This window comes from Pan troglodytes, chromosome 4 (assembly GCF_028858775.2).
Source record: "Pan troglodytes isolate AG18354 chromosome 4, NHGRI_mPanTro3-v2.0_pri, whole genome shotgun sequence".
Classification (NCBI taxonomy): Eukaryota; Metazoa; Chordata; class Mammalia; order Primates; family Hominidae; genus Pan; species Pan troglodytes.
This window is the reverse complement of record NC_072402.2, coordinates 113,667,276-113,692,625: the sequence shown is the minus strand read 5'-3', so window position 1 is coordinate 113,692,625 and position 25,350 is coordinate 113,667,276. Positions and strand designations below refer to the sequence as shown.

Here is a 25,350-nt window from a genome sequence, read left to right as displayed (position 1 = left end):
GCACCTTAGAATTCTCCTAAGACCTAAAATACAAGCACACTCTTTACTTTTTTTTTTTTTTTTTTTTTTTTTTTTTTGAGACGGAGTCTCGCTCTGTCGCCCAGGCTGGAGTGCAGTGGCGCGATCTCGGCTCACTGCAAGCTCCGCCTCCCGGGTTCACGCCATTCTCCTGCCTCAGCCTCCCGAGTAGCTGGGACTACAGGCGCCCGCTACCACGCCCGGCTAATTTTTTGTATTTTTAGTAGAGACGGGGTTTCACCGTGTTAGCCAGGATGGTCTCGATCTCCTGACCTCGTGATCCACCCGCCTCGGCCTCCCAAACTGCTGGGATTACAGGCGTGAGCCACCGCGCCCGGCCCACTCTTTACTTTTAAACCACAAAATAATATTTGTTTTATTACATCGTAAACCTTTAAAACCTTTTACAAACAGAATAGAAACAAATATAGCAAATATGCAACATCAGTCTTTTGAGAACCAGCTCTTTATAAAGCTAGGATTACTTCTTTGAGAATGGTCCATTGCTTTCATCTTCCACTAAAGTAAAAGTCAGGGGAAGAACGTCTATTTTTTTTCTTTTTCTCACATGCCTCCTCTTCTTCCTAGCTAAAAACTTACAAAAAGTTTTATTTTGGACACTCTTGGGAGTAAACAATATGGGTACATGCTGATTGAACAAAACAACTTTCAATTATATATGGGTAAATGTATCAAATCCCTACTGATTCTTCCTCCATCTCCATGGCAAAATACAAAGAGTGACATTATCCTACCACACAAAATACAAAGAGTGACATTATCCCACCACACACTGGTGACTTATAGGGAAAAGCTTAGGGACAAGAATACCCTGAGCAGACGAGAAGATGTCAGGTTTACCCCCTGCAAACACTGCCTGAGTCTGATGACAGCATAGGTCCCAGCAAACAACTTTCTTCTCAAAACAAACAAAACAGAAAAACCCTGCAGTCTCATCCCATTTGCCAAGACTTGCTTACCTGGGAACCCGTCTTTAGATGACAACTGTGGATGCTAAATTCCTTTTTCAACTAAGATCCTGAGACTTAAAGTCTCTGATACATTTGTTTTTGCATCAGGCCCAATTCTTGGATAAATAAGAGGTGAATTTAACAAAGATATCTCAAGAGTATATGCCATCCATTACTTACCCTTGTGATCCCTCCTTCACCATCATAAGGCTGCTGCTTGCATAAAAATTCACACAGCTTTAGGAAGGACACATAGGACAGTTGGCACGTGCAAACAACTCTCAGTCAGCTATTTTGAGGTGTCATAACCTCATTGTATTAACAAAAACAGTAATTTATAGTAAGGCCTGTTTTGGCTTATTTGCTCTTGCCCACATTATTATATGCTTACTGGCATAGACTGGAACGAGCCCTGTGGGCTCTGGCACCAGCTACTTTCGCTGTAAGACCCTACTCCACTCCATCTACTACCAACTGAGCAATCCTGGACAGTCACACAATCTTGTTAAGCCCCAGTTTCCCCACCTAGAAAATAATGACACTATTTACCTTGTACTGCTGTTTGAACTTTTAAATTATTGGTAATTAAATTTACCAATAAATCACCTTTGAATTCTCCTATATCCCTTCCAATCTCACAAATCATTCTTGATACAAATGAACTATAGAAGAACTCAAAGAGGGATAAGTTACAGGATGGAATGGATGCTTGGAAATCACTAGTTACAGATGCATCTTTAAAAGTCCCAGGGTTGGGGGAGGTGGGGATGGTTAATGGGTTCCAAAAGAAAAACAGTTAGAAAGAATGAATAATAACTAGTATTTAATAGCAAAACAGGGTGACTACAGTCAAAATAATTTAATTGTACTTTTAAAAATGACTAGGGTATAATTAGTTTGTCACATAAAGGATAAATGCTTGAGGGGATGGATACCCCATTCTCCATGATGTGATTATTATGCATTCCATGCCTATATCAAAGTATCTCATATACCCCCACACATATATACACCTACTATTATACCCACAAAAATTAAAAATTGAAAAAAAAAATGTTCTAGGGGCTACAGCTGACCACAGATTAAACATGAGTCATATTCATCTCCCTAGTAAATTTGAAACTGCTAGAAATGAGAGGTTATGTATCTTTTTCTTCTGTATCATTTATAATAGTTGGCAAAAATCTGGGTTCATAGCAATTGTGTAAGTATTTGTTTAGCCAAGAACTAATATAAAATAAAAGCAGCATGATATCAGTATATGCAAAAGAATATAAAGTACTTTGGCAGAGTTTGTTATAATGGCATTTGTTTTATGGTTTTGGTTACTGTCTTTAAGGGGATGGGACAAAGTAGAGAAAATTGAAGCCATTGACAATATAGTGGAAAGAACAGGCGTGAACAGGAAATTCAGCCACCTGAGTTCTTGCTTGGAATCTGTAAAGACTGTTGTGTAACTTTGGGAAAGTTGCTTAATATACCACTTAAATTTTCTATGAAATGTAGATGATCTCTAAGGCCACTCAGAACTCTAAAACTGTGATTCTAAGAGAGATTAAGATATCCAGCAGGATGGAAAAAGAGCCCATGAGTCATCTAAAGTTGGGAGAAACAACCCCCTTCCAGGTTCATGCATGGCCTTCAGGAGGTCTTTGAACCCTCTGAAATTGTAGGATATTCTGTACAACTGGTGGCATATTAAAAAATACATGCTCATGTATTTTTTAAAAGCCAACAAATGCCTATTGTCTTTGTAACAGAAACTATAGGAAGTAAAGCTTGATCATACGTTCTCAGCTGCCATGACCTCAGAAAGCTTATGAATCTCAAAGAGACTGCAAAGTGGGGAGCGGAGAGAAAATTAGACTCTTCAAGGAAGTGGGAAACTTTTATTTTACAGGTTCCAAAAGTGAACCTGGAGTGTAAAAGCAGGTGGAGACGCCAGCTTAAAGAGTCACCACTTCAGCAAATCAAACATCAAGCAAGCATCTTCCAATTCCATGATTCAGGTCTCCAGATAAGTAAAATAAAGTCTCTCAAATTTAATTCAACTATTTCCCTCCCTAGTTTTATGCAAACAAATCAAAAGTTAGGGGAAAATCCCTATGACACACAGCCTTTGGCTCTCAACCTTAACTGCAAAAGTCAAGTCTAACCAGCAGCACATATGATCTAGTTATGCCACCTCTGAGAACCTCACAGTGGTGTTTCCTTCCCTTTTCTCTGTGCTTTGGACTCAAGCTACCCTGTAAAGATATTTTGACCTCAGAAAATAGAACCATCCACCACCCTCTCCTCCCTTCAAATCTCACTGAAACATGCTATTATGGTGTCCATTAAGTCTGTGTTTAGAATGGTCAGCTGGTGAGGGAGTTAATTTGGGAGAATTTGTCTCCTTGTGGGTCAGTATTGCAGAGCAACTTTCCTGCCCTCTTGTCTGGAAAGAGAATCATGGACTCACTGTTTTCTTGTGCTGGAAGTGGATCATGGACTCACGGCTTTCTCTGTGGTCAAGAACCACATGACACCCTTGGAGAATAAACCTACTACAACATAAAAAAAATCTACTACATCCACTCAGTAAGCTATTTCATTCCAAATTATTTTATGAACTTTGTATGTCTACAGCTCTACTTAACAAGTGCTGAATAGCATAGCCGGTCAAGTATTAAATAAAACTCTTAGGCAAGTTGTCCTCCCACAGTTTTTTTACACAATAACACACTCAGAAATCAAAATGTTTAGTACAGCCAGATGTTACACTACTGGACTGTGGTTCAAGGGTTGGCTTATGAATCACGTTTGTTTATTACTTGTGTAATAGAATCTGAAAACTGAAGTTTTCACCAGGCAATAAAACATAATAGATATAAAATTCCAGAGAAAGGTGCCAAAACATGTTATGAAGATTTTCAAAATAAATCGCCTTGAGAACCTGGGTATGCCTGTTGGGCTTCTCAGCTACATGAGGGCCCCAGAAGAAGGGTCAGAGAATGGAGACAAAAGAGATTGGAGAAGATATCTCTTGATGGAGGGGAGGGGGAAGCATTATTTTGCCAAGCTTTCCACGCTCTCAGGGAGTTGGGAGGAGGGGCAACCTTCTAACTATGGGCTTGGAGGAGAGAATCCCTCAGAGAGCAGTGAAAGTGTTTCCTGAGGCTGAGAGGCTTAGAAGCCCAACTTACTTTTGAGAAAGATGAAATTGATGGTATGGCCAAGGTCTAACTCCTACCAGGTGGGGATCTAAAAGGCATGAGAATGGCTGACTTCTTTGGAGTGCTGCTGCCTTGGGACCCATGCCAGTCCCAGGCCAGGGAAGCATGAGCATTCCTTGCAAGAGCTGTGTCCCCTACCATACAAAGTGAGCCAATATGGGGACTGTCTTGATTTAGTCCAGTAGAGCCACCTGGAGGAGGCTGGAGGAGCTTTGAGATACGCTGCTTGGTGTCTAGGGGCTAAGGAAGAAGTCATGATGACTATCAGAACAAAGAAATAGAAGTTGCTGTGTCAAGGAAATTGTAGAAAAAAAGAGGGAAAACACTGAAGAATCCAGAAAAATGACATCTCAAGGAGAAAATGCATCTGTAAGACCAGAATAAGACCAAATGACAACAGTGCCAGCTCAAGTAAGAAGTCCTATGTGTCACCTCTCCCTGTCACCCCCAGCCCCATGGACTCCCGTGGAATCAAAATAGCAGCTATCAAGATAGGCAAAGAAGAGTAGAAACGTGAGGTAAAGAAAAGAAGAAGGACTACCACCCTGTACCTTACTGCAGGCTTCCATCCTAAAAACTAGCCCAAGAGTAGGGAGTGGAAGATGGGAGAAAATGGAGGTGGGAGAGAAAGAGGTTTAACAGTAAATTAAGTTCAAAGATTTGAATATTACACAGGACTGGATTTTCTAATTTTCTCATCTAACTTACTTGTGACTTAGTTACTGTAGATCACCTGTCACTTAAGAATAAGCAGGAACTTATAGGCTGCTGGGGTCCTCATGCAGAGCAGAAAAGTTACCCCACAGACTAAATTTCCCACTGTAAAAGGACAATGGAAAAACAAAGTTGTGTTTTTACTAATCTGTAAGCTATGCTTTTTCAATATGCTAGCTATACCTATTTTCAAAAGACACAGGATCTGAATCTTTGCTGTGCAAAACCATCTCCCAGAGAGGACTGCTCAGCCACATGAAATATGTGGGTTTGACACCTTTATAGGATAATGAAATGACATTTTCCTCTGTGACACCAGCATCATGTGTCTGGCACTTGAGTTCTCTGACCTCGTTTTGAGACTTACAAATTCTTTTCCTGATACTGCTCAAATTTCTGTCTTGTGTGTCATACCCTAATCACCATGCCAGATTTCCTAGCATAAACAGCAACTGCAAGAAAGTCTGTTTCTATTCTCTGTTCACTCTGTCTAAACCTGCACAAATTCATTGATTTTAATGATGCTGCTTTCACCTTTATTTGGCCCCCAAAAATATCCTAATTTTCACCAACTATTTCACACTTTCCTTACTTGATCTTGATTTTTCTATTTTCATTTCTTTAAATATCTTTCAGTTCCTTCTTTTCTTTAATCAAGGGAATGCTAGAATCAAAAATGCAAGAAGTATTCTGGGAATCTTTGAACAAAAGTGGGATTGTATGAGTTCTCTTATTAAATTACAAAAGTGAAGAGACCTTAAAGAGTCCCACCATCTTAATTTACAGATGTGAAAACTGACTCCCCAGGAGTTTATGCAACGGATTAGACAACCAGCAAGTGCACAGTGGTACCAGAATCAGGGATCCAGGTCCCAAGCCTGGGGTCCTTTCCAATGCACTGACTACTTTGAAGTACATAACGTAATAAATACTAAAACTAAACTAAACTGAGATGTCATGAAGACGACTAGAGATTAACTTTATAATTAATAGCATTCCCAAATCTAAAGATAATGAGACTTCTGTTTGCCACCACAGGGAGTAACATAGGCTCAAATCAGCCTTCTGCTGAAAACAGTTTTAAAACCTAACAAAATATATAAAACAACTATTTGAGACGTAAGATAACCAGAAGTACAGGACTGTGATCCTCAAGAGAAGAGAAACAAGCAAAGCAAATGCTACAATTACCCTGTTTTTCTGCCTCGAAGCAGTTTCTAAACTGCAGCACAGGAAAGGGAAACTGAAACAATTCAGTGGTCTCACTGAGTTGAAGAGACAGACGTTAGAGTTCAGGGACACCTAGACAGCTAGAATTTGCAGAGTAGAGTATAAGAGAAGAGGTAACTATGCAAAGAAAGACTTCCAGAAATCTGTATAGGATTCCCCTCAAGTCTTTGGACAAATACTAATCATCATGAGGTCAGGCAAAGAGAAGCTGTTGGGGAAAGAATAAGTACCAGGGAAGGGTAAGCTGAAAACTTCCCAGAGTTCACACACTGTTTGGAGTTGTTGGAATTTTCTCAAGCCAGAGTATTGAAATCTTCAGAATATATAGATTATTCAACAGAGGGAGACCAGATGGGTGATGCCTGAGTAGTGGCCTAAAGTAGCCCTAGAGTAAAGGCTTCTTTAGAGTCACTCTCAAAGAGCTTAAAAACATGGCTCAAGAGAATCAAACAAGGATCAACAGGATCACCAAGTAACTTCAGTTACTATCCAAAAGGGCCAGCATTCTCTAAGCAATATAACCAAATCCAGCATCCAACAACATAAAAATTTAAATGTCAGGCATTCAATAAAAAATGAGAAAATACTGAAACATTTGGAAAGCAAATAATGCAGTTCTAAATAACACAGGAGTCAAAGATAAAATCCAAATGGAAATTAGAAAGTATTCTGAACTTCCAAAAAAAAAGATAAAAACAACATAACATCATTTGTGGCATGACATTAAAGCAATAGTTAGTGGGAAATTTATAATATTAAATGCCTATATGAGAAATAAAAGGGTCTTAAAGTAATAAGTTTGTGTCAACCATAGTATAGAAAAAGTAAAAATAAAGCCCAAAGTAAGAAGAAAGTGGATAATAAAGATCAAAATATAAATCGGTGAAATAAAAAACAGAAAATCAATAGAGAAAATCAATGAAGCTAAAAACTGGTTCTATAAGAAGATTAGTAAAATAGGTAAATCTTGACACCAGTCCTACAACAGCATGGTCAGGTAGTGCAGAGCTGGTCAGATGCACTTATTCTCATCTAACCAAAAAGTAGGAGCCAATGCCATTATCTGGGTCATTGCTGTCTGGCGAAGCTCAACAGTATCCTGAGCACCAGAGAGGAGACTGGCAGAGGAACTGAATCAAAGAGGTTGTGAAGGATATAGGGGTGGCAGAAGTGGGGACCAAAGAGACCCCTCTAAACCCCGGAGGCTGTGGCCGCTAGTCACTGGGAGCCACTGCTCTGTTTCGGATTGAAGAACAACTTAGTTGGTGTGGTGATCAGTCACGGTGGGTCAAAAATAAAGGATAGCCAAAGCACAACAAACATCAAAATCCAGATAAAGAAAAGGACATCTGGAATCATTAGTCAACATTTTTGGCAGCAAGGCGATGCAAACAAAAGCAAAAGTAGTAATAGATAAATGTGTTTTTTAAAAAACAAATTACAATTCAGAACACAGAATTGATTTAAAAACCAATTGAGAAAACCTTTTACAAAGAGTCAACAACAAGTTCAATATCCCAAGTGCAAGTAGACAACCGGAGGAAGGCAAATTTTAATATAATGTGTGATGACTTGAAAAATGGTAAGAAACATCCTATCCCCAATCCTAGTTGCACATTTGACGATGCCTTTCAATGTTGTTCTGAAGTTATGGAAAACATTAAAAAGGCAGGTTTTCAAAAACCAACACCTATTCGGTCACAGACATGGCCAATTGCTCTGCAAGGAAAAGATCTTACAGGGATAGCCCAAACTGGTACAGGAAAAACATTATGCTATTTAATGCCTGGATATATTCATCTGGACTTCCAACACATAGAGGAAAAAGGAATAGACCCGCATGTTAGTCCTTATGCCCACTCAGGAGCTAACTCTTTAAGTGGAAGCTAAGTGATGCAATAAAAGTTTAGAAGTATTTGTGTATATGGTGGTGGAGATGGAGACAAACAAATAGAAGACCTTAGGAAAGGTGTTGATATCATATTGGCAACTCCCAAAAGACTGAATGATCTGCAAATGAATAACTTTGTCAGCCTGAGAAGTGTAACCTACTTGGTTTTAGATAAAGCAGACAATATGCTGGACATGGGGTTTGAACCCAAGATAATGAAGATTTTGTTAGATGTGTGCCCAGATAGGCAGAATATTATGACCAGGCAACTTGGCCATATTCAGTTCATTGACTCATACAATATTATTTGAAAGAGCCCATGCTTGTCTATGCTGGTACACTGGATCTGGTTGCCATTAAGTTTAGTGAAGCAAATATAATGATCTCCACAGAGGAAGAAAAATGAATTTATATCCAAAGTTTTCTAGATATTATTTCACCCAGAGACAAAGTGATTATCTTCATTTCCCAAAAGGCAGTTGCAGATCATTTATCAAGTGACCTAATACTTGGAAATATATCAGTAGAGTCTCTGCATGGTGATACAGAACAGAGAGATTGGTCGGGAGAGAGCATTAGAGAATGTTAAAATAGGTCAAGTGAATATTAATTGCTACCGACATAACATCCTGAGGTCTTGATGTCCATGATATTACAGATATGTATAATTACAATTTTCCATGGAACACTGAAAAATATGTACACTGAATAGGGTGCACAGGAAGAGCTGGAAGGACTGGAGTGTCAATTACACGTGTGACTAGAAATGATTTGAGGGTTGCCACCAAATTGATGAATATTTTGGAAAGAGCAAACCAGAGTGTTCCAAAGGAGTTTGCGTCAATGGCTAAGAGACACGAGGAACATCAACAACTAAAAAGGAAATGGGAAGACTTCAAGGAATGCCCAAGAAGTTTTATTAAGATCTTTTATTGAAAAGTGTTACTAGCTTACCAGACGTAAAACTTTAATAACATATATAGTTTCAAATGCCTGCTTTCTTAAACTAGGTTTTGTCAGCATTACCACTAAGAGTTTTTAACATCATAAATTGTTAGGTGTTACTCTTTTACTATTACCTAAAGCCTAGTGAATGTACCTTTCGAGTTGGTAGGTGTATAGATTGGTATAACCTCCTATAAACAACTTGGTAATGTATAAATTATAAATACATAAGCCTTTTGATCTGGCAATTTCTCTTCTAGGAATGCATTCTACAACTATGTCTGCAATATCTGTAGTATCAAAAAACTAACTGAAATGTCTAGAAAGAGACTAGATGAAATATAAAAAGCAAAGAACTTTCTACTATGATGGTGGACTGAGCTAAAACAGGAAACTTTACCTCCTACTTCAAACTCAACAGAAATGCTAGAGAAAATATTTTTGAAAAAGGTGTTCCCAAAGCTGGGTTATGAATGGGGGCTTATTATATTCTGTATATGTTTAAAGAATTTTCCATAATAAAAAGTCCATATTTACCAGCCTCAAAAAAAGATAAATCTCAAGGCAGACCAAATAAACTTATTGAATATTAGAAGTAGAAGAAACCTATGAAAGCCGAAGAAACTGGTTAGACAACTAGTAAGTGGTAGAGTGGTACTAGATAAGGGCTCCAGCTCCCAAAGAGAGAAGACACAAATTTCCAATATCAGGAATAAAAGGTGATGTCACTACAGAGTTTATAGATGTTTAAAATAATAAGGAAATATTTTGAACAATTTTGTACTTACACATTTGGCAACTTTGATTAAATGGATAAGTTCCTAGAAAGACACAAACTGCCATAGTTTACTCATAAAGAAACAGATAACCTAAATAGCCCTGTATCTATTAGATAAATTTAAGTCATAGTTAAAAACCATCCCACAAAGAATTTCTAGGCCCAGATAGCCTCATGGGTGAAATTCAATCAGACGGTTAAAGAAGAAATATTACCAATTTTATATAAATTTTTCTGAAAATCAAGGAAAAGGGAATACTTCTGAATGCATTATTTGAAGCCAGTGTTACTTTGACATCAAAATTGGACAAATACATTGCAATAAAACGACAACTACAAGTCAATAACTCTCATGAACATAGAGCAAAAATTCTAAGCAAAATTTGAGCAAATCAAATCTAATAATATATTAAAAGGCTAATGCATCAAGAACAACTGGAATTTATTTCAAGAATTCAAGGTAGACTGGGTGCAGCGGCTCATGCCTGTAATTCCAACACTTTGGGAGGCTAAGGGAGATGGATTGCTTGAGCTCAGGAGTTTGAGACCAGCCTGAGCAACATGGCAAAACCCTATCCCTACTAAAAATACAAAAAATTAGCTAGGCATGGCAGCATGTGTCTGTAGTCTCAGCTACTCAGGAGGCTGAGGTGGGAGAATCACCTGAGCCCTGGAAGTCAAGGCTGTAGTGAGCTGTGATTGCACCACTGCACTCCAGCCTGGGCACCAGAAGTGAGACCCTGTTTGGAAAAAAAAAAAAAATGCAAGGCTAGTTTATCATTAGAAAATCAATGTAATTTACCATATTAACAAATTAAATAATAAAAACTATATAATCATCTCAAAAGATGCAGAATACACATTTGATAAAATATGACATCCATTCCTGATCATAGCTCTCGGAAAATTATAAATAAAAGGAAACGTTCTCAACCTAATGAAAAGAATCTACCAAAAAAAACCTTATAGGAAAAATCATAATTAATAATTAATGATGGAAGACTGAATGCTTTCACCCTACAATAAGAAATGAGACTAGAATATCTTTACTTACTTTTTCTATTCAATGTTGTATTAGAAGCTCTAGTCATTGAAATAAGGCAAGAAAAATAAATAAAAGGCGTTGAAACTAAAATAGAAGTAAAACTGTCTTTATTCAAGACAGTATGACAACCTATGTAGAGAATTTAATGGAAAATTAAAAGCTTTTTTTTTAAATAAAAAGATGCTAAATGAAGAAGTGATTTAGCAAAGTTGTAGCATACAAGATCAACAAGCAAAAATTAATTAGCAACAATTAGAAATTGGAATTTTAAAAAATATCATTAACAATAGATATTTAAAATACAAAATACCTAGGAATGAAACTGACAAAATATGTGCAAGATATATACAGTGAAACATATAAAACCTGAATTCATAAAATAGTTATGAACCTATTTTTCAGTTGTGGCTTGTCTTTGTATTCTTTTAACAGTGTCTTTCAAAGAGCAGAAATTTTACATTTTAATGAAGCTCAGTTTATCAATGTTTCCTTATATATATCAAACTTTTGGTGGTGTATCTATGAAAACATTGTCTATCCCAAGCTCATACAAATTTTCAACCGAATTCATAAAAATACTTGAATTTACAACTGAATTCATAAAAAGGCTTATACATGAATATTCCTGGAAGCTTTATTTGTAACAGCTCAAAACTGAGTAAAGAAGACCTAAATAAGTAGAGAGATATACCACGTTTATGGGTTAGAAGAGTCAATATTTTTAACATTTGGATTCTCCTCAAATTTTTCTATAGAGTCAACATAATCTCCGTCAAAATCCCAGCAGGTGCTTTTTTTTCTTTATTTAATAGATATTAACAAGTTAATTCTAAAATTAATATGGAAATGCAAAGGACCTAGAATATCCTAAATAACTGGAAAAAAGTTGGTAGATGAATAACACCTAGTTTCAAGATGTGTTACAAAGCTACAGTAATCAAGACAATACAGAATTGGCATAAAAATACACAAATGGATCAATAGAACAGACTAGACAATCAAAAAATATACCCACATATATACGAAAAACTGATTTTTTTACAAAAGTGCAGACACAATTCAGTACAGATAGCATAGACTTTTTAACAAATGGCAGTGGTACAGTTCAATGTCCACAGGCAAAAAAACTCTTTAATCTATACCTCACACCATATGCAAAAATTAACTCAAAATGGATCATACATCCAACTATAAAACTTCTGAAAGAAGGCATAGAAGAAAATTTGTATGAGCTTGGGATAGACAATGTTTTCATAGATACAACAACAAAAGCTTGATACAAATAAGGAAACATTGATAAACTGAACTTCATTAAAATGTAAAACTTCTGCTCTTTGAAAGACACTATTAAAAGAATACAAAGACAAGCCACAACTGAAAAATTATTTGCAAATCATGTATTTGAGAAAAGATCCTCTCTAAATTCAACAATAGGAAAACAAACAGCCCAAGAGAAAAATGGACTGAAGATTTTATCAGACATTTTGCTAAAATAGATGGATGACAAATAGTTACAGAAAATGATGTACAACATTTTTAGTCATTGGGAAAATATAAATTAAAACTGTAATGAAGAACACTATACACCTATTAGAATGGCTGAAATGAAAAAGTCTGGCAATACCAAGTGCTGGTAAGGATTTGGAACAACTAGAATTCTCCCATATGTTGATAAAAATTTTAAATGACCAAACTCCTTGGAAAACAGTTTTGCAGTTTCTTAAAAAACTAAATATTCATATGATCTAACCACTCCACTCTTAGGTATTTACTCCAGAAAAATGAATTGATAAAAAGACTTGTATATGAGTATTCCTGGAAGCTTTGTTTGTAAACAGCTCAAAACTGAAAACAACCCAAATGTCTTGGTAATTTGTTGGGTAAACAAATTGTGTTATATCAATACAATGAAATGCTATCAGTAATACAAAATAACTGATACATACGAAAAGCATGTATTTCAGATGGGTGCGGTGGCTCACACCTGTAATCCCAGCACTTTGGGAGGCCAAGGCAAGTGGATCACAAGGTCAGAAGATCAAGGCCATCTTGGCCAACATGGTGAAACCCCATCTCTACTGAAATAAAAAAAAAAATTAGCCAGGCGTGGTGGCGCATGCCTGTAATCCCAGCTACTTGGGAGGCTGAGGCAGGGGAATCGCTTGAACCCATGAGGTGGAGGTTGCAGTGAGCTAAGATTGTGTCACTGTACTCCAGCCTGGTGACAGAGCAAGACTCCGTCTCCAAGAAAAAAAAAGAATGTATTTCAAAGTAATTTTACTGAACGAAAGAAGTTAGACATGAGAGTACATATTGTATGATTTTATTCATATAAAACACTACAAAACGCAAATTAATCTACAGAAAGCAGATCCATAATTGCCTGAAGAAGGTTACAGTGATGTAGAAAGGAGAGATTATAAAGAGCAGAAGAAACTTTTGGACGTGATGAATATGTTTATTAATATTGATTGTAGTGATGGTTTCACCACCACATATGTATACGTATGCCAAAACTTATCAAGTTTTATACTTTAAATATGTGCAGTATATTGTATGTCAGTTATACTTTAATAAAGCTGTTTTAAAAATCATTAGAAATATAAAGAAGCAACAAAATGTGCATGATAACCCAGGAAAAAGAAGTCAATAGAAACAAAACAAAAAATGACAGAGATGCTAAACTTAGCAGACAAGAACATTAAAACAGCTATTATAAATATGTCTAATATGCTCAAGGATATTAAAAATGATCGTGATGAAGAATGGTATGAAAGATATAAGAATGTAGAAATGTTAAAGATAAAAATCACAGTATCTTTGTTTTTTGTTTTTTTTTGTTTTTTTTTTTTTGAGATCGAGTCTCGCTCTGTCGCCCAGGCTGGAGTGCAGTGGCACGATCCCAGCTCACTGCAACCTCTGCCTCCCAAGTTCAAGCGATTCTTCTGCCTCAGCCTCATGAGTAGCTGGGACTACAGGTGCATGCCACCACACCTGGATAATTTTTTTTTCATGTTTTTAGTAGAGACGGGGTTTCACTGTGTTAGCCAGGATGGTCTTGATCTCCTGACCTCGTGATCCACCTGCCTCGGCCTCCCAAAGTGCTGGGATTACAGGCGTGAGCCACCATACCAGGCCAAAAATTACAATATCTTAAATGACAATTTCACTGGATGAGCCTAAAAGCAAACTAAACACTGCAGATGAAAATAATTAATGAAATTGAAAACAAAACAATGGGAACTATCCAAAATGAAACACACAGAGAAAACATACTAAAAAACAATGAAAAGAACCTCAGGACCTGCCTGTAATGTCAGGCAGCCTAATAGGTAATTGGAGTCCCAGAATAAGAGGAGAAAAAAAGTACGAAACAGGAAAAAAAAATTAATAATGGTTGAAAGTTTTTCCAAATGTGAAGAAAACCTTAAACCGGCAGATACAAGAAGCTCAGTGAATCCCAAAACAGGATAAACCAGGGCTCTTTTATTTCCTTAAGACATGAGAGCTAAGACGCTTCCTCCTGTACACAAAGGCTATATTGAGAAAGGGGAGAGAAAGAGGAGACTTCTTGAAAGGAGAAGACTTTTTGAATTCATCAGACGGTATGACTTGTAAACCATTCCTTCAAAACAGTCAAGGCTCAGTGGTTTCCACTGGGGATGGGGGCCCTCATCTGGGCTATTGCTTGAATGGCCAGTCCTCTGAGCCTGGCTGCAATTCCTTTCGAAGTCACATCTTGGATAACCACTCACACTCTACAGAACTTTCCTCCATGGGACTTTGTTTAATTGCATATCCCAGCTTAGCCTCCTTCCTTTCTCAGTCACACTTGCCCATTCTCCAGCTGATTTTTCCTGGGAATACTTACTGAAAAATTACTTTCATAGAAAAATTTGTCTGAGGGTTATACCGTCAGAAGGAGGAGGGTAGAAAGTAAAGACTCTTGCTTTCTCCATTTGTTCTTTTCTCTGTCTTCCCCCACCTTCCTCTCTGCATTAGAAGGACTGTCCACTCTCCTCTACTATACAGCAAGGGCTCTTATCAAAAAGGGTGGGGGACCAGATGGGTAACTGTCCTTCTAGCTAGTCAGGAGGCTGAGACAAGAGGATCACTTGGGCCCGAGAGTTTGAGGCTGCAGTGAGCTATGATCGTGCCCCTGCATTCCAGCCTCAGTGACAGAGTGAGATCCCATCTCCGAAAAAAAAAAAAAAAAAAAAAAAAAAGGGTGGGGAACTAAGGCTGGCTCAATATTTTCAAAAATCAATCAATATAATACCCATATTAACAGGCTCAAGATGAAAAAATATCACATGATTATATCAATTTATGCAGAAAAAGTGTTAGAAAAATTCAACATGCATTCATGCAAAAGAAACTCTCAGAAAAAAATATGAATAGAAGACAACTTTCTCAACTTGATAAAAAACATATACAGAAACCTACATTTAATATTATACTCAGTTGTAAAGGCTAAAATCTTTCCCACTAAGATGAGGAGAAAAAAGCAAGAATGTTCCTTCTTACCACTCATGTTTAACACAGTGCTGGAAGTTTTACCCAATACAATCAGGCAGGAAAAGAAAATACATGGCAGATAGATTGAAACTGAAGAAACAAAACTGTCTCCGTTTGTCGACAACATGATGATCTATGTAGACAATTCCAAAGGCTCTACAAAATAAAACACACAAAGCTCTAGATCTCATGAGTTCAGCAAGAGAACAGGATACAAGATCAACATACAAAGCAGCATTTCTACATAGTAGCAACAGACATGTAGAAAACCAAAATTAAACATATAATACCATTTACTATTTCTGAAATAAACTTAAATATTTGAGTGTGAATCTAACAAAATGTGTAGGATTTGTATGCTAAAAATGATAAAATTCTGATGAAATCAAAGATCTAAATAAATGGACATTTAATGCTCATAGAATGGAATATTAAGGATAGCAAAGCTATCAATTCTCCCTAAATTTACATAAAGGTTTAACATAGGTCCTATCAAAATCCTAATAAGATTTTTAGTAGCTATATATAAGAATATCATAAAATATATAAAGAAAGGCAAAGGAACTAAAATAGTTAAAACAATTCTAAAAACAGACAATTTCAAGACTTATTGTATAGCTACAGTAAGCAAGACTATGTAGCACTGGCACAGGAATCAACACCTATGTTGATGGAACAGAACAGAGAATCCAGTAATAGTGGGGCCAACTGATTTTTAACAAAGGTGCAAAAGCAATTCAATAGTGGGAGGATAGTCTTTTCAACAAATGATGCTGGAAAAAATGGATATCCGTAGGCAAAAGAATTAACCTCAACCTAAACATAACATCTTAAAAAATCATCTCAAAGTGGATTATAGATTTAAATGTAAAACACTTTCGGAAGACAACATAGAAAATCTGCAGAACCTAGGGCTTGGTGAAGAGTTCTCAGGCATGACACCAACAGCATGATCCATTAAAAAATAGACAAATTGGACTTCATCAAAACTAAAGTAAAACTTTTATTTAAAACTTTTATTCTCTGAAAGACCTTACTAAGATGATGAAAAGACAAGCTATAGGCTGGGAGAACATATTTGCAAACCATATATATCTCACAAAGGACTTAGATCTAGAATATATAAAGAACTTCCAGAATTCAACAGTAAAAAATAAAATCTATTAGAAAATAAGAAAAGACGTGAAGAGACATTTCACAGACTGATATACAGATGGCAAATAAGCACACAAAAGATGTTTAACATCATTAGTCATTGGAGACATGCAAATTAAAACCACAATGAGATATTACCATACACCTATCAGGACAGCTAAAATATAGTGACAATACCAAATGATGGCCATGATACAGAGAACATCTATCACTCATATATTGCTAGTAGGAGTATAAAATGGTATAGCCACTTTGAAAAACAATTTGGCAATTTCTTAAGGACTAAACATGCAACTACCATATGACGCAGCAATGACACTTGTGAACATTTGTCCCAGTGAAATAAATACATGTTCACACAAAAACCTGTACAAGTGCTTTGGGAGGCAAAGGTAGGAGGATCCCTTGGGGCCAGAAGTATGAGGCTAGCCTGGGCAACATAGAGGGACCCCACCTCTTAAAGAGAAAAACTTGTACACAATTATTCATAGAAGATTTATTTGTAAAACCAAAAACTGGAAACAACTAAAATAACCCTCAATCGATGAATGACTAAATAAACTTTCATACATCCATACCATGGAATAGTACTTAGCAATAAAAAGACTCAAACTATTGATGCATACTTGGATGGATCGCAAGGGCATTATGCTGAGTCAGAAAGGTCTAAAGGATATAATTCCATTTATAGAACATTCTCAAAATGACAAAATTACAAAGATGGAACGGATTAGTGGTTGTCAGGGGTTAGAGATGATTAGGGAGTGGTATGAGTGCATATAAAGGAGAAGTATGGGAATGATCTTTAAGGTGGAACAGTTCTGTATCTTTATTGTGGTAGTTTTTGCACAAATATACGCATATGATAAATGACACAAAGACATATATATGCATAGTACCAATGTCAAATTCTTGATTTTGATATTGTACTATAATTATGTAAGATAAACTAGATGAAGGGTACCTAGGACCTTTCTACATTATCTTTGCAACTTCTGGTGAATCTATAATTATTTCAAAATAAAAAGTTAGAAAAAAGTATGAGATACCATATTAGTCCGTACTCATGCTGCTATGAAGAAATACCCAAGACTGGGTAATTTATAAACAAAAGGAGTTTAACTGACTCACAGTTCTGCATGGCTGGGAAGGCCTCAGGAAACTTATAGTCATGGCAGGAGATGAAGGGGAAGAAAGGGGAAGAAAGGTACTTTCTTCACAGGGCAGCAAGACAGAGTGAATGCAAGCAGGGGAAATGCCAGAGGCTCATAAAACCATCAGATCTCATGAGATTCACTCACTATCAGGAGAACAGCATGGGGGAAACCACCCCTATGTTCCAATTACCTCCCACTGGGTTATGGGAACTACAATTCAAGATGAGATTTGCGTGGGGACACAACAAAACCATATGAGGTGCCAATAGTAGGCATCAGAATTATCTCAGACAATCGTCAAAACGTATAAATTTCTAAACTCCATTCTAAACTCACTGATCTATAATTTATTTTTGCTCATTAAAAATTTTTAATTCTAGTAAAATACACATAACATAAAGTTTACCACTTTAACCATTTTTAAGTGTATAATAGTTCAGTAGTGTTAAGAACATTCACATTGTTGTCAACCTATCTCCAGAACTCTTATCACCTTACAAAACTAAAATCTATACCCATTAAGCAATAACTCCCCACTCCCCAGCTTCTGCCTTCTTCTCCTCTGGGAATCTTCTTAGACTCATATATACCAGGAACTTGGCAGGTTCTGCGTTTAAATAACAAGAAAGCTGATCATAATGATAATCCAACCTAAGGATAGCAGTTACCACTATCCAGGCTATATGTGTCAATGTGTACTCCCTTTTTCATTTAATTCTCACAGTACTCTAATAGTTGACAGTTATTATATCTATTCCGTGAATGAGGAAACAGACTCAGAGAGGTTAAGAGACTAGCTCAATTCACACAGCTCAGGTTCAAACTCAGGCCTGCTGGGCTCCCAGAGTCTGGCATACCACAAGCCATCCTTCTGTTGCAGGTTCTTCATGACCCTGGCTTCAAGCTTAACCTTAGGTGTCTTTTCCTTGTGGTTTCAGAAGCAGAGACCCAAAGGGTAACAACTCTTCCAAAACATCACAATTTTGGAGCTCTACCTTGGTGTATGAACATCTGTACAACTTTATTAAGATTTCTTCTTGCTTGAATTTTAATGTTCTGAAAATATGGTTTCTAGTTAACACTAGAGTTAGCAACACAATAGAAAAATTGAACGGGACTTCCCTTTCCCATCTTTGCAAGCTTGACTGGGCCACAGCCCCACTGAAACAGGACCAAGGAAGAGGTAGGTGAACAGAGGAGGATTTACTGACCTACAGCAAGAAAAAAAAAAGTCAGATATGTGGGTAAAGTGTTTCTATTTTTTCCTCTGAAATATTTTGCACCCTGACCTACACAGTAATTTCAAAAGATTTCTTCACATGTTGAGTAACACATCATCTAAATAAGAAAATTTCAAAACTATTTTTTCAAGCATTGATGTATTTTTTAAAGAAAAACCAAGCACGCTGCCCTTAAAAACAAAATTTACAGATTATACATCCACTAGAGCAACTCTTTAAACTTATTTAAAAACCTTTGAAATTTTGAAAGTAGTGCAGGAGATGGTGCAGGGTGTAATTTAGTGGGATTCTTCCCCTCAGAGAACATCTGAGAACATTTTCTCTAATAATAAAGGGCAAAGTACATGCAGTTGTGTACGGCGCAAATGCTCCACCAGTGTGTGAGTGGACAAAGAGATCGCCGGTTGGAAAAAAAATAAATTTTGATATCTCCCACTTAAGCTATTTCCCTGGAGTTCGCCGGAGGACAGTATTGTGGTCTCAGAGCGTGGAAAGAGACAATTCTTCTTGTGCAGGGGCAGGAAACATTCCGTGTAGGAGATATTATCTCAAATGAGTGTAAAAAGAACACACGTCTGCATTTCTAACAAGCGCCCAGGTTACAGCTGCTGCTGGTCCAAGGACCAACCTTTGAGGGGCAAGCGGTTTGTTGAATGGGGTGAAGAAATTTCCGGCTAGAGAGGAAAGGTGCTTTCTGAAGAGAACGATAAGCTTCAGGGGTACCAGCGACCTAAAAAGGGGCAGCAATAGAAACAAACGGGATGAGCAGATACAGGGTTGAAAACTGGCCAGAGGAAGGACCGCGGTCTCCGCCGTCTCTTTATTCGGAGCAAGGTTATAGGAAAAGGGAGAAAGGAGGCGCTCGCACTCTGTCTGGCTTTGAAAGAAAACGTCGCGGTGTGTGATGCTCCCCTTCCTGTGTCCAAGTGTTCTCATTGTTCAATTCCCACCTATGGGTGAGAACATGCGGTGTTTGGTTTTTTGTCCTTGCGATAGTTTGCATTGGGAGATATACCTAATGGGTATATTTCTTAATGGGTGCAGCACACCAATATGGCACACGTATACATATGTAACAAACCTGCACGTTGTGCACATGTACCCTAGAACTTAAAGTATAATAAAATAAATAAATAAAAAGAAAAAAGAAAACGTCGCGAGGGGATTCTTTGGAAAGGGCAGCAGACGCGCACCTGGACACGGTAGTCAGCTGGACCCGCAGCCTGCACCGGGACGCAGGGGCGGGGGCCGAGAGGGGCCCCGGGCTGTACAGCCCTTACCTGCGCTCGCCCTGGTCGGTGTAGACGTTGAGGAAGAGTCCCTCCCTGAGGTCTTCATTCACCAGGCCCGAGAAGCTAAGCTGCAGCTCGTAGCTGCTACCAGGTTTCAGGGGCTCACTGAGCTCCAGCACCATGTATTCCGTGTCCAGCGCGAACCACACGTCGTCCACGGGCACGCGGCCCACTGTGGCGTTCCCAGTGCCCGGGGAAAGGGGGCCCCGCACCTCGGCGCGCTCGCAGTCCTGGAAGAGGCTATGCAGCAGCAGTCGAGAGGTGGCCACCGTGCAGCGCACCGTGATGTTCACGCGGCCAGTGAAGGGCAAAGACCCGGCCGGAAGCTCGTCGGGCCTCAGCTGCGGCCACAGCTCCAGATCGTAGTGCAGCGGCACGAGCCAGGGCGGCAGGCGTAGCTGGTCCCAGGGCCCCGGGGGTCGCCAGTTGCTCGGGGTGTTCGTCACCGCTAGCTCGCGTGCACTGCTGGGTTTCGGGGTCGGCGTCGGCTTCTGCCTGAGGGGAGGGGAAGACTCGGCTTCCGAGTCCCTGAGTCCAGGCAGCTCCGACGGTGGGACGCGCTCGCAGTGGCCGTACAAGGCGGCGAGTACGGCCAGCGCCAGCAGGAGGGCGGCTACCAGCCCAGCCAGCAGCAGGGCCACTGCGCGGCTCACATAGAAGCCTGAGCTGGAAGGGGGCCCCATGGCAGGGACCGGGTTCAGGCGCGAGGCTGGAGCTCAGAGACTGTGGCAGCTGTCAAAACCCCGGCCAGGGTGTTCAGTGCTGGGACCCCTGCCCCTCCTCTCTTGTATCGTGCCTCTTCCTCCTGGAAGAGCCTGGACGGACTGGAGCTCAGCAGACAGCGGTTGGGACCATGGCTTCCCCCTCCCAGCTAATCAGACACAGGTCCCAGCCTACCCACCCCCGCCCCCGGCCAGCGCCAGGGAAGAGGCGGACCTGGCTCACCCAGACGCGTACCCCTTTGGGTTCGAAGAGACAGACCCCCCGGAAGATGCCTCCAGGGTTGGCGCGGGGAGGGGGTGGTCAAGCCAAACGAATCCGGACACCTTAAACGTGGATATTTGGATGAGGGGTGTGCCCCGATACGGTTTCAGGTGTTGTCGGAAAGGGGACAGGTACCTAGCACCTCTATCTCCAAGCCAGCGATGAGCTACCAGCAACACACCTGCTCCACCGCCAGCTGGGGCTTCGTGTGCTAGGGGGTGGTAAGGGCTTGAGGACCAGGATATTTGGGAATGCGTTCAGAAATGACCCTGCAGGGCGTCGGCCGCGCCGTCAGAACAAATTTCTGGAGCCAAACGTGTGGCGCTAACTTCGCTTCCTAAATAAGCCCAGGAGGCATGCGGCCCAGGCAGAGAAGGCGAAGATGGAAACAACGCCCGGAGTCCCGGAACTTTTCCAGAGCTCAGGAAGCCAGGCTGGAGGAAGAGGCGACAAAGTGCTAGGGAGCCTGGCGTCTGCGTCTCCCGGGTGAAGTGGGGTTGTGGGGCAGAGCAGGGTTAGGGCCGCGTTACCACAGGAAGGGGCCTGGCGGGATGGTTTTTCTTAGCTCTGCAACTGCCTGGGGCCGGGGTTTCCCTTCCTGAAGCCGGGGGAGAGGGGACACCTGCTTTCAGAACCGACTCGAATCAAGCAAAGAGAATAAAACAATTCGGCGGCCAGTGTTTCCACCCAGAAATTCCTGGGCTGGAACTGGTTTTCCCGGCGGTACCCTAGTCGCTGAGGCTTTCACATGTTTGACATGGCATCTGTTTGCTATTTAGCTGGTGCCCCTGAGCGAATTCTTGGCGTCTGCGCTGGATCTGGAGTCTGCATTCACGCACGCTGGTGAATTGGGAATGAGATTGCAAGCATCAGGAGGCACTGGGGACGGAAGGGAAGGTAGTTAGATCCCACTGCAGGCTGAAGATTTTAAACTATCCCATCTTGAGACTCGCGCGTGTGTGTGTGTGTGTGTGTGTGTGTGTGTGTGTGTGTGTGTTACAGTGAAAATATAAAAATTTTTCCATAGCAGCTATAAAACGGTGTTCGCTTTACTACTGCTTTGACTGTATCTCACTTCCAATGAGGAAACCCTTTCGCCTGGTTTCAGAGATGGGGTAGACCACGGTGATTCTCCTGGGAAATGCGTGCTTTCTTGTTCCTTGAACTGAAGTGAATCACATGAACACCACCACCATCACCCTCTGGAATAAGACAGGAAAGTGGAAGGAGATATGACATTAAGCTCACGCAGATAGTTGTGCTATAATCTGTGAACCAGTCCACATTAAGACCATATGACTTATTTTTCTGGATTTGCTTTCTTCAGAAACTTAAGGATTATATTTAAAAATAATTATGACCACATGCATCACTCTCAGAAGATCATAGATAGAGCTGAGGGAGAAGCTCTGTCTATTTCCATATACCTACCACAAGTTGTGCTGCCAGAATTTGAGCTACTGCGCTAGCAGGGGCATCTCAGTTTAGGTCATGTTCAGATTGGGATTGGGACAGCTGTGGCACTAATTAACTAATTACTGGCCTTAACAACCCGTGGACAATTTCTTGAAGGATTTCGAAGGATTTCCAGACACTCAAGGAAAGATAAAAACGAAAGGAAGTCAGTAACATGATTATTTCAAACATATTAAAGGTATTCCTCCCTTCAGTTAAGTACATATATGGACACTAGCATTTAATTCCATTTTTCTAATATGATTAAAGAAATAGAGATTGGCTTCCACACAAAAAGTTTCAAAGTAATAAAGTCACACCAAATGATTAAGCAATTTAAGTATCTTATTAAAGGGAAAATACTTCTGATAAATCATTAATGTCACTTCAAAGACATTGCAAAATAACATACTGGCTGAGTCAAGATTATAATAATAAAGAACTGGAAAAGTATTATATGAAATATTTGACATCTCAATGAAAAAGTAGTTCGGGAATATAGACCAGTTGCTAGGAAAACATTTTCTAGAGCTGCTCAGAAAATCTGCTTATTCAGAGCAATGGAAGCGGTGATTCTCAACTGGGCATAATTTTTGTGCCCTTGCCATGACCAGCACCTCATTTGACAATGTTTGGACATATTTTTGGTAGTCACAACTCAAGGAAGGAAGTACTACTGGTATTAAGTGGGTAGAGGCAAGCTGTCCTCTAACAATGCACTGGACAGCCTGCCACAACAAAGAAGTATCCTGCCAAAAATGTCATTAGTGCTGCTGTTCAGAAATCCTGAACTAAAGCAATAATCCCTGTTTTTTACATGCTACCCAGGTAGAACTTCAGCTTTGTATCTTGTGCTGCTATTTATTTTTGTTGTTTATGTTTATACTTTGGCATGTCTATTATTTTTCCATCTTTATTTCTTGGTACTTATTATGAAACCCTATAATATTTTATTATATCTCTTAGACCACATAACTTGATTTTTCTTTTCTTTTTTGTTTACTCTGAAATTTTAATTTTTTGAGTGGGTAATATAAGTTTCAAAAATCAAAACAATATGAATTTTTCTTACTTTTTAATTATTATTTTTCCATAAATTATTGGGGGTACAGGTGGTATTTGGTTACATGAGTAGTTCTTTAGTGGTGATTTGTGAGATCCTGGTGCACCTATCACCCAAGTGGTATACACTGCACCATATTTGTTTTATCCCTTGCTCCCTTCCACTCTTTTATGCCTCACTCCCTCCCACTCTTCCCCCCAAGTTCCCAGAGTCCATTATATCGTTCTTATGCCTTTGCATCCTCATAGCTTAGCTCCCACGTATCAGTGGGAACGTACGATGTTTGGTTTTCCATTCCTGTGTTCCTTCACTAGAATAATAGCCTCCAATCTCATCCAGGTCATTCCAAATGCTGTTAGTTCATTCCTTTTTATGGCTGAGTAGTATTCCATTGTATATATACACCACAGTTTCTTTATCCACTCGTTGATTGATTGGCATTTGGGTTGCTTCCATGATTTTGCAACTGTGAATTGTGCTGCTATAAACATGTGTGTGCAAGTATCTTCAAAATGAAAAATTATATGTTAAGATATCTTGCTTCCATCACTTCCATAGTTAATCATTTTTAATAGTTTTTTTTGTGTGTAACCTTCCAGTGTTTCCTCATGCAAATCAAGTGAATACAATTATATGCCCTTGTATTTCTCTCTTTTGTACAAGAAAAACAGTATACTATATTGCACTTCCTCACCTGCATTTTCATTTAACAATATATTCTAGATATCTTTTCATATCAGTCCACAGATACATTTCACATACTTTTCTGCAGCTGTATAGTAGTATTATATTGTATAGTTACACCATTGTGAAGATTTCCCAGTTTGGTTATTTGCATGGATTCACCAGATTCCACAGAGTATATTCATATAGGCATTTATTTAAAGGCAAAGGATATGGTATAGCAAGAGAAAGAGAGTACAGGCGAGCACTGGAGGTCAGAGAGACATCCAATGTGCAAAGAAAGAAGAGCCTTTATTTGCACAAATGGCCATGCTGTGTCACCAGCTTGAGCTACTGATGTCTGTGAGAGAAATCTTTTCTAGAAAGACGTTATAGTGAAATGGCCCAACGCGTTCTCCTTGCCCACTGCCCAGATAGAGCTAATGTATCAAGACAGGAGAACTGCTGTAGAGAAAGAATTTAATTCACAGACAGCCGGCTAAATGGGAGACTAGAGTTTTATTACTCAAATCAGTCGCCTTGAACATTTGGAGACCAGGGCTTTTAAGGAGAATTTGGTGGGTAGGGATCAAGGAGTATGGAGTGCTGAATGAGTGGATCAAAGATGAAATCATAGGGGCTGAAAGTGGCTTCTTCTTGCTGTCTTCTTTTCCTGGGTGGGATTGCAAAACTGGTTAGGCCAGATTATCAGTCTGGGTGGCACCAGCTGGTATATCAGAGCTCAGGGTCCAAAAAACATCTCAAGCACCAATTTTAGATGTTACAATAGTGATGTTATGCCTAGGAGCAACTGGGGAGGTTCAGAATCTTATGGCCTCTAGCTCCATGACTCCCTAAACCAGAATTTCTTGTATTATGGCTAATTTATTAGTCTTACAAAGACAGTGTGCTCTCTAGGTAAGAAGGAGGTTTATTTCATGAGGGAGTTATTATCATCTTTGTTTCAATGTTAACCTATAAACTAAGTTTCTCTCAAAGCTAGTTTGGCCTATGC

The 25,350-nt window shown here is 39.3% G+C and overlaps 1 protein-coding gene and 1 pseudogene across 1 annotated transcript in view; one reads left to right on the top strand and one right to left on the bottom strand.

The window, feature by feature from the left end:
* The window catches only part of LVRN (laeverin), a 65,448-nt gene extending 44,452 nt beyond the window's left edge, over window positions 1-20,996 (bottom strand). Inside the window, exon 1 of the mRNA XM_001149181.8 lies at window positions 20,159-20,996. Within this exon, the coding sequence (XP_001149181.4) occupies window positions 20,159-20,853 (695 nt within the window). The 5' untranslated portion in view covers window positions 20,854-20,996. The remainder of the gene's footprint in view (window positions 1-20,158) is intronic.
* LOC134810040 (probable ATP-dependent RNA helicase DDX43) lies at window positions 7,616-8,962 on the top strand (annotated as a pseudogene).
* Window positions 20,997-25,350: the final 4,354 nt, after the last annotated feature.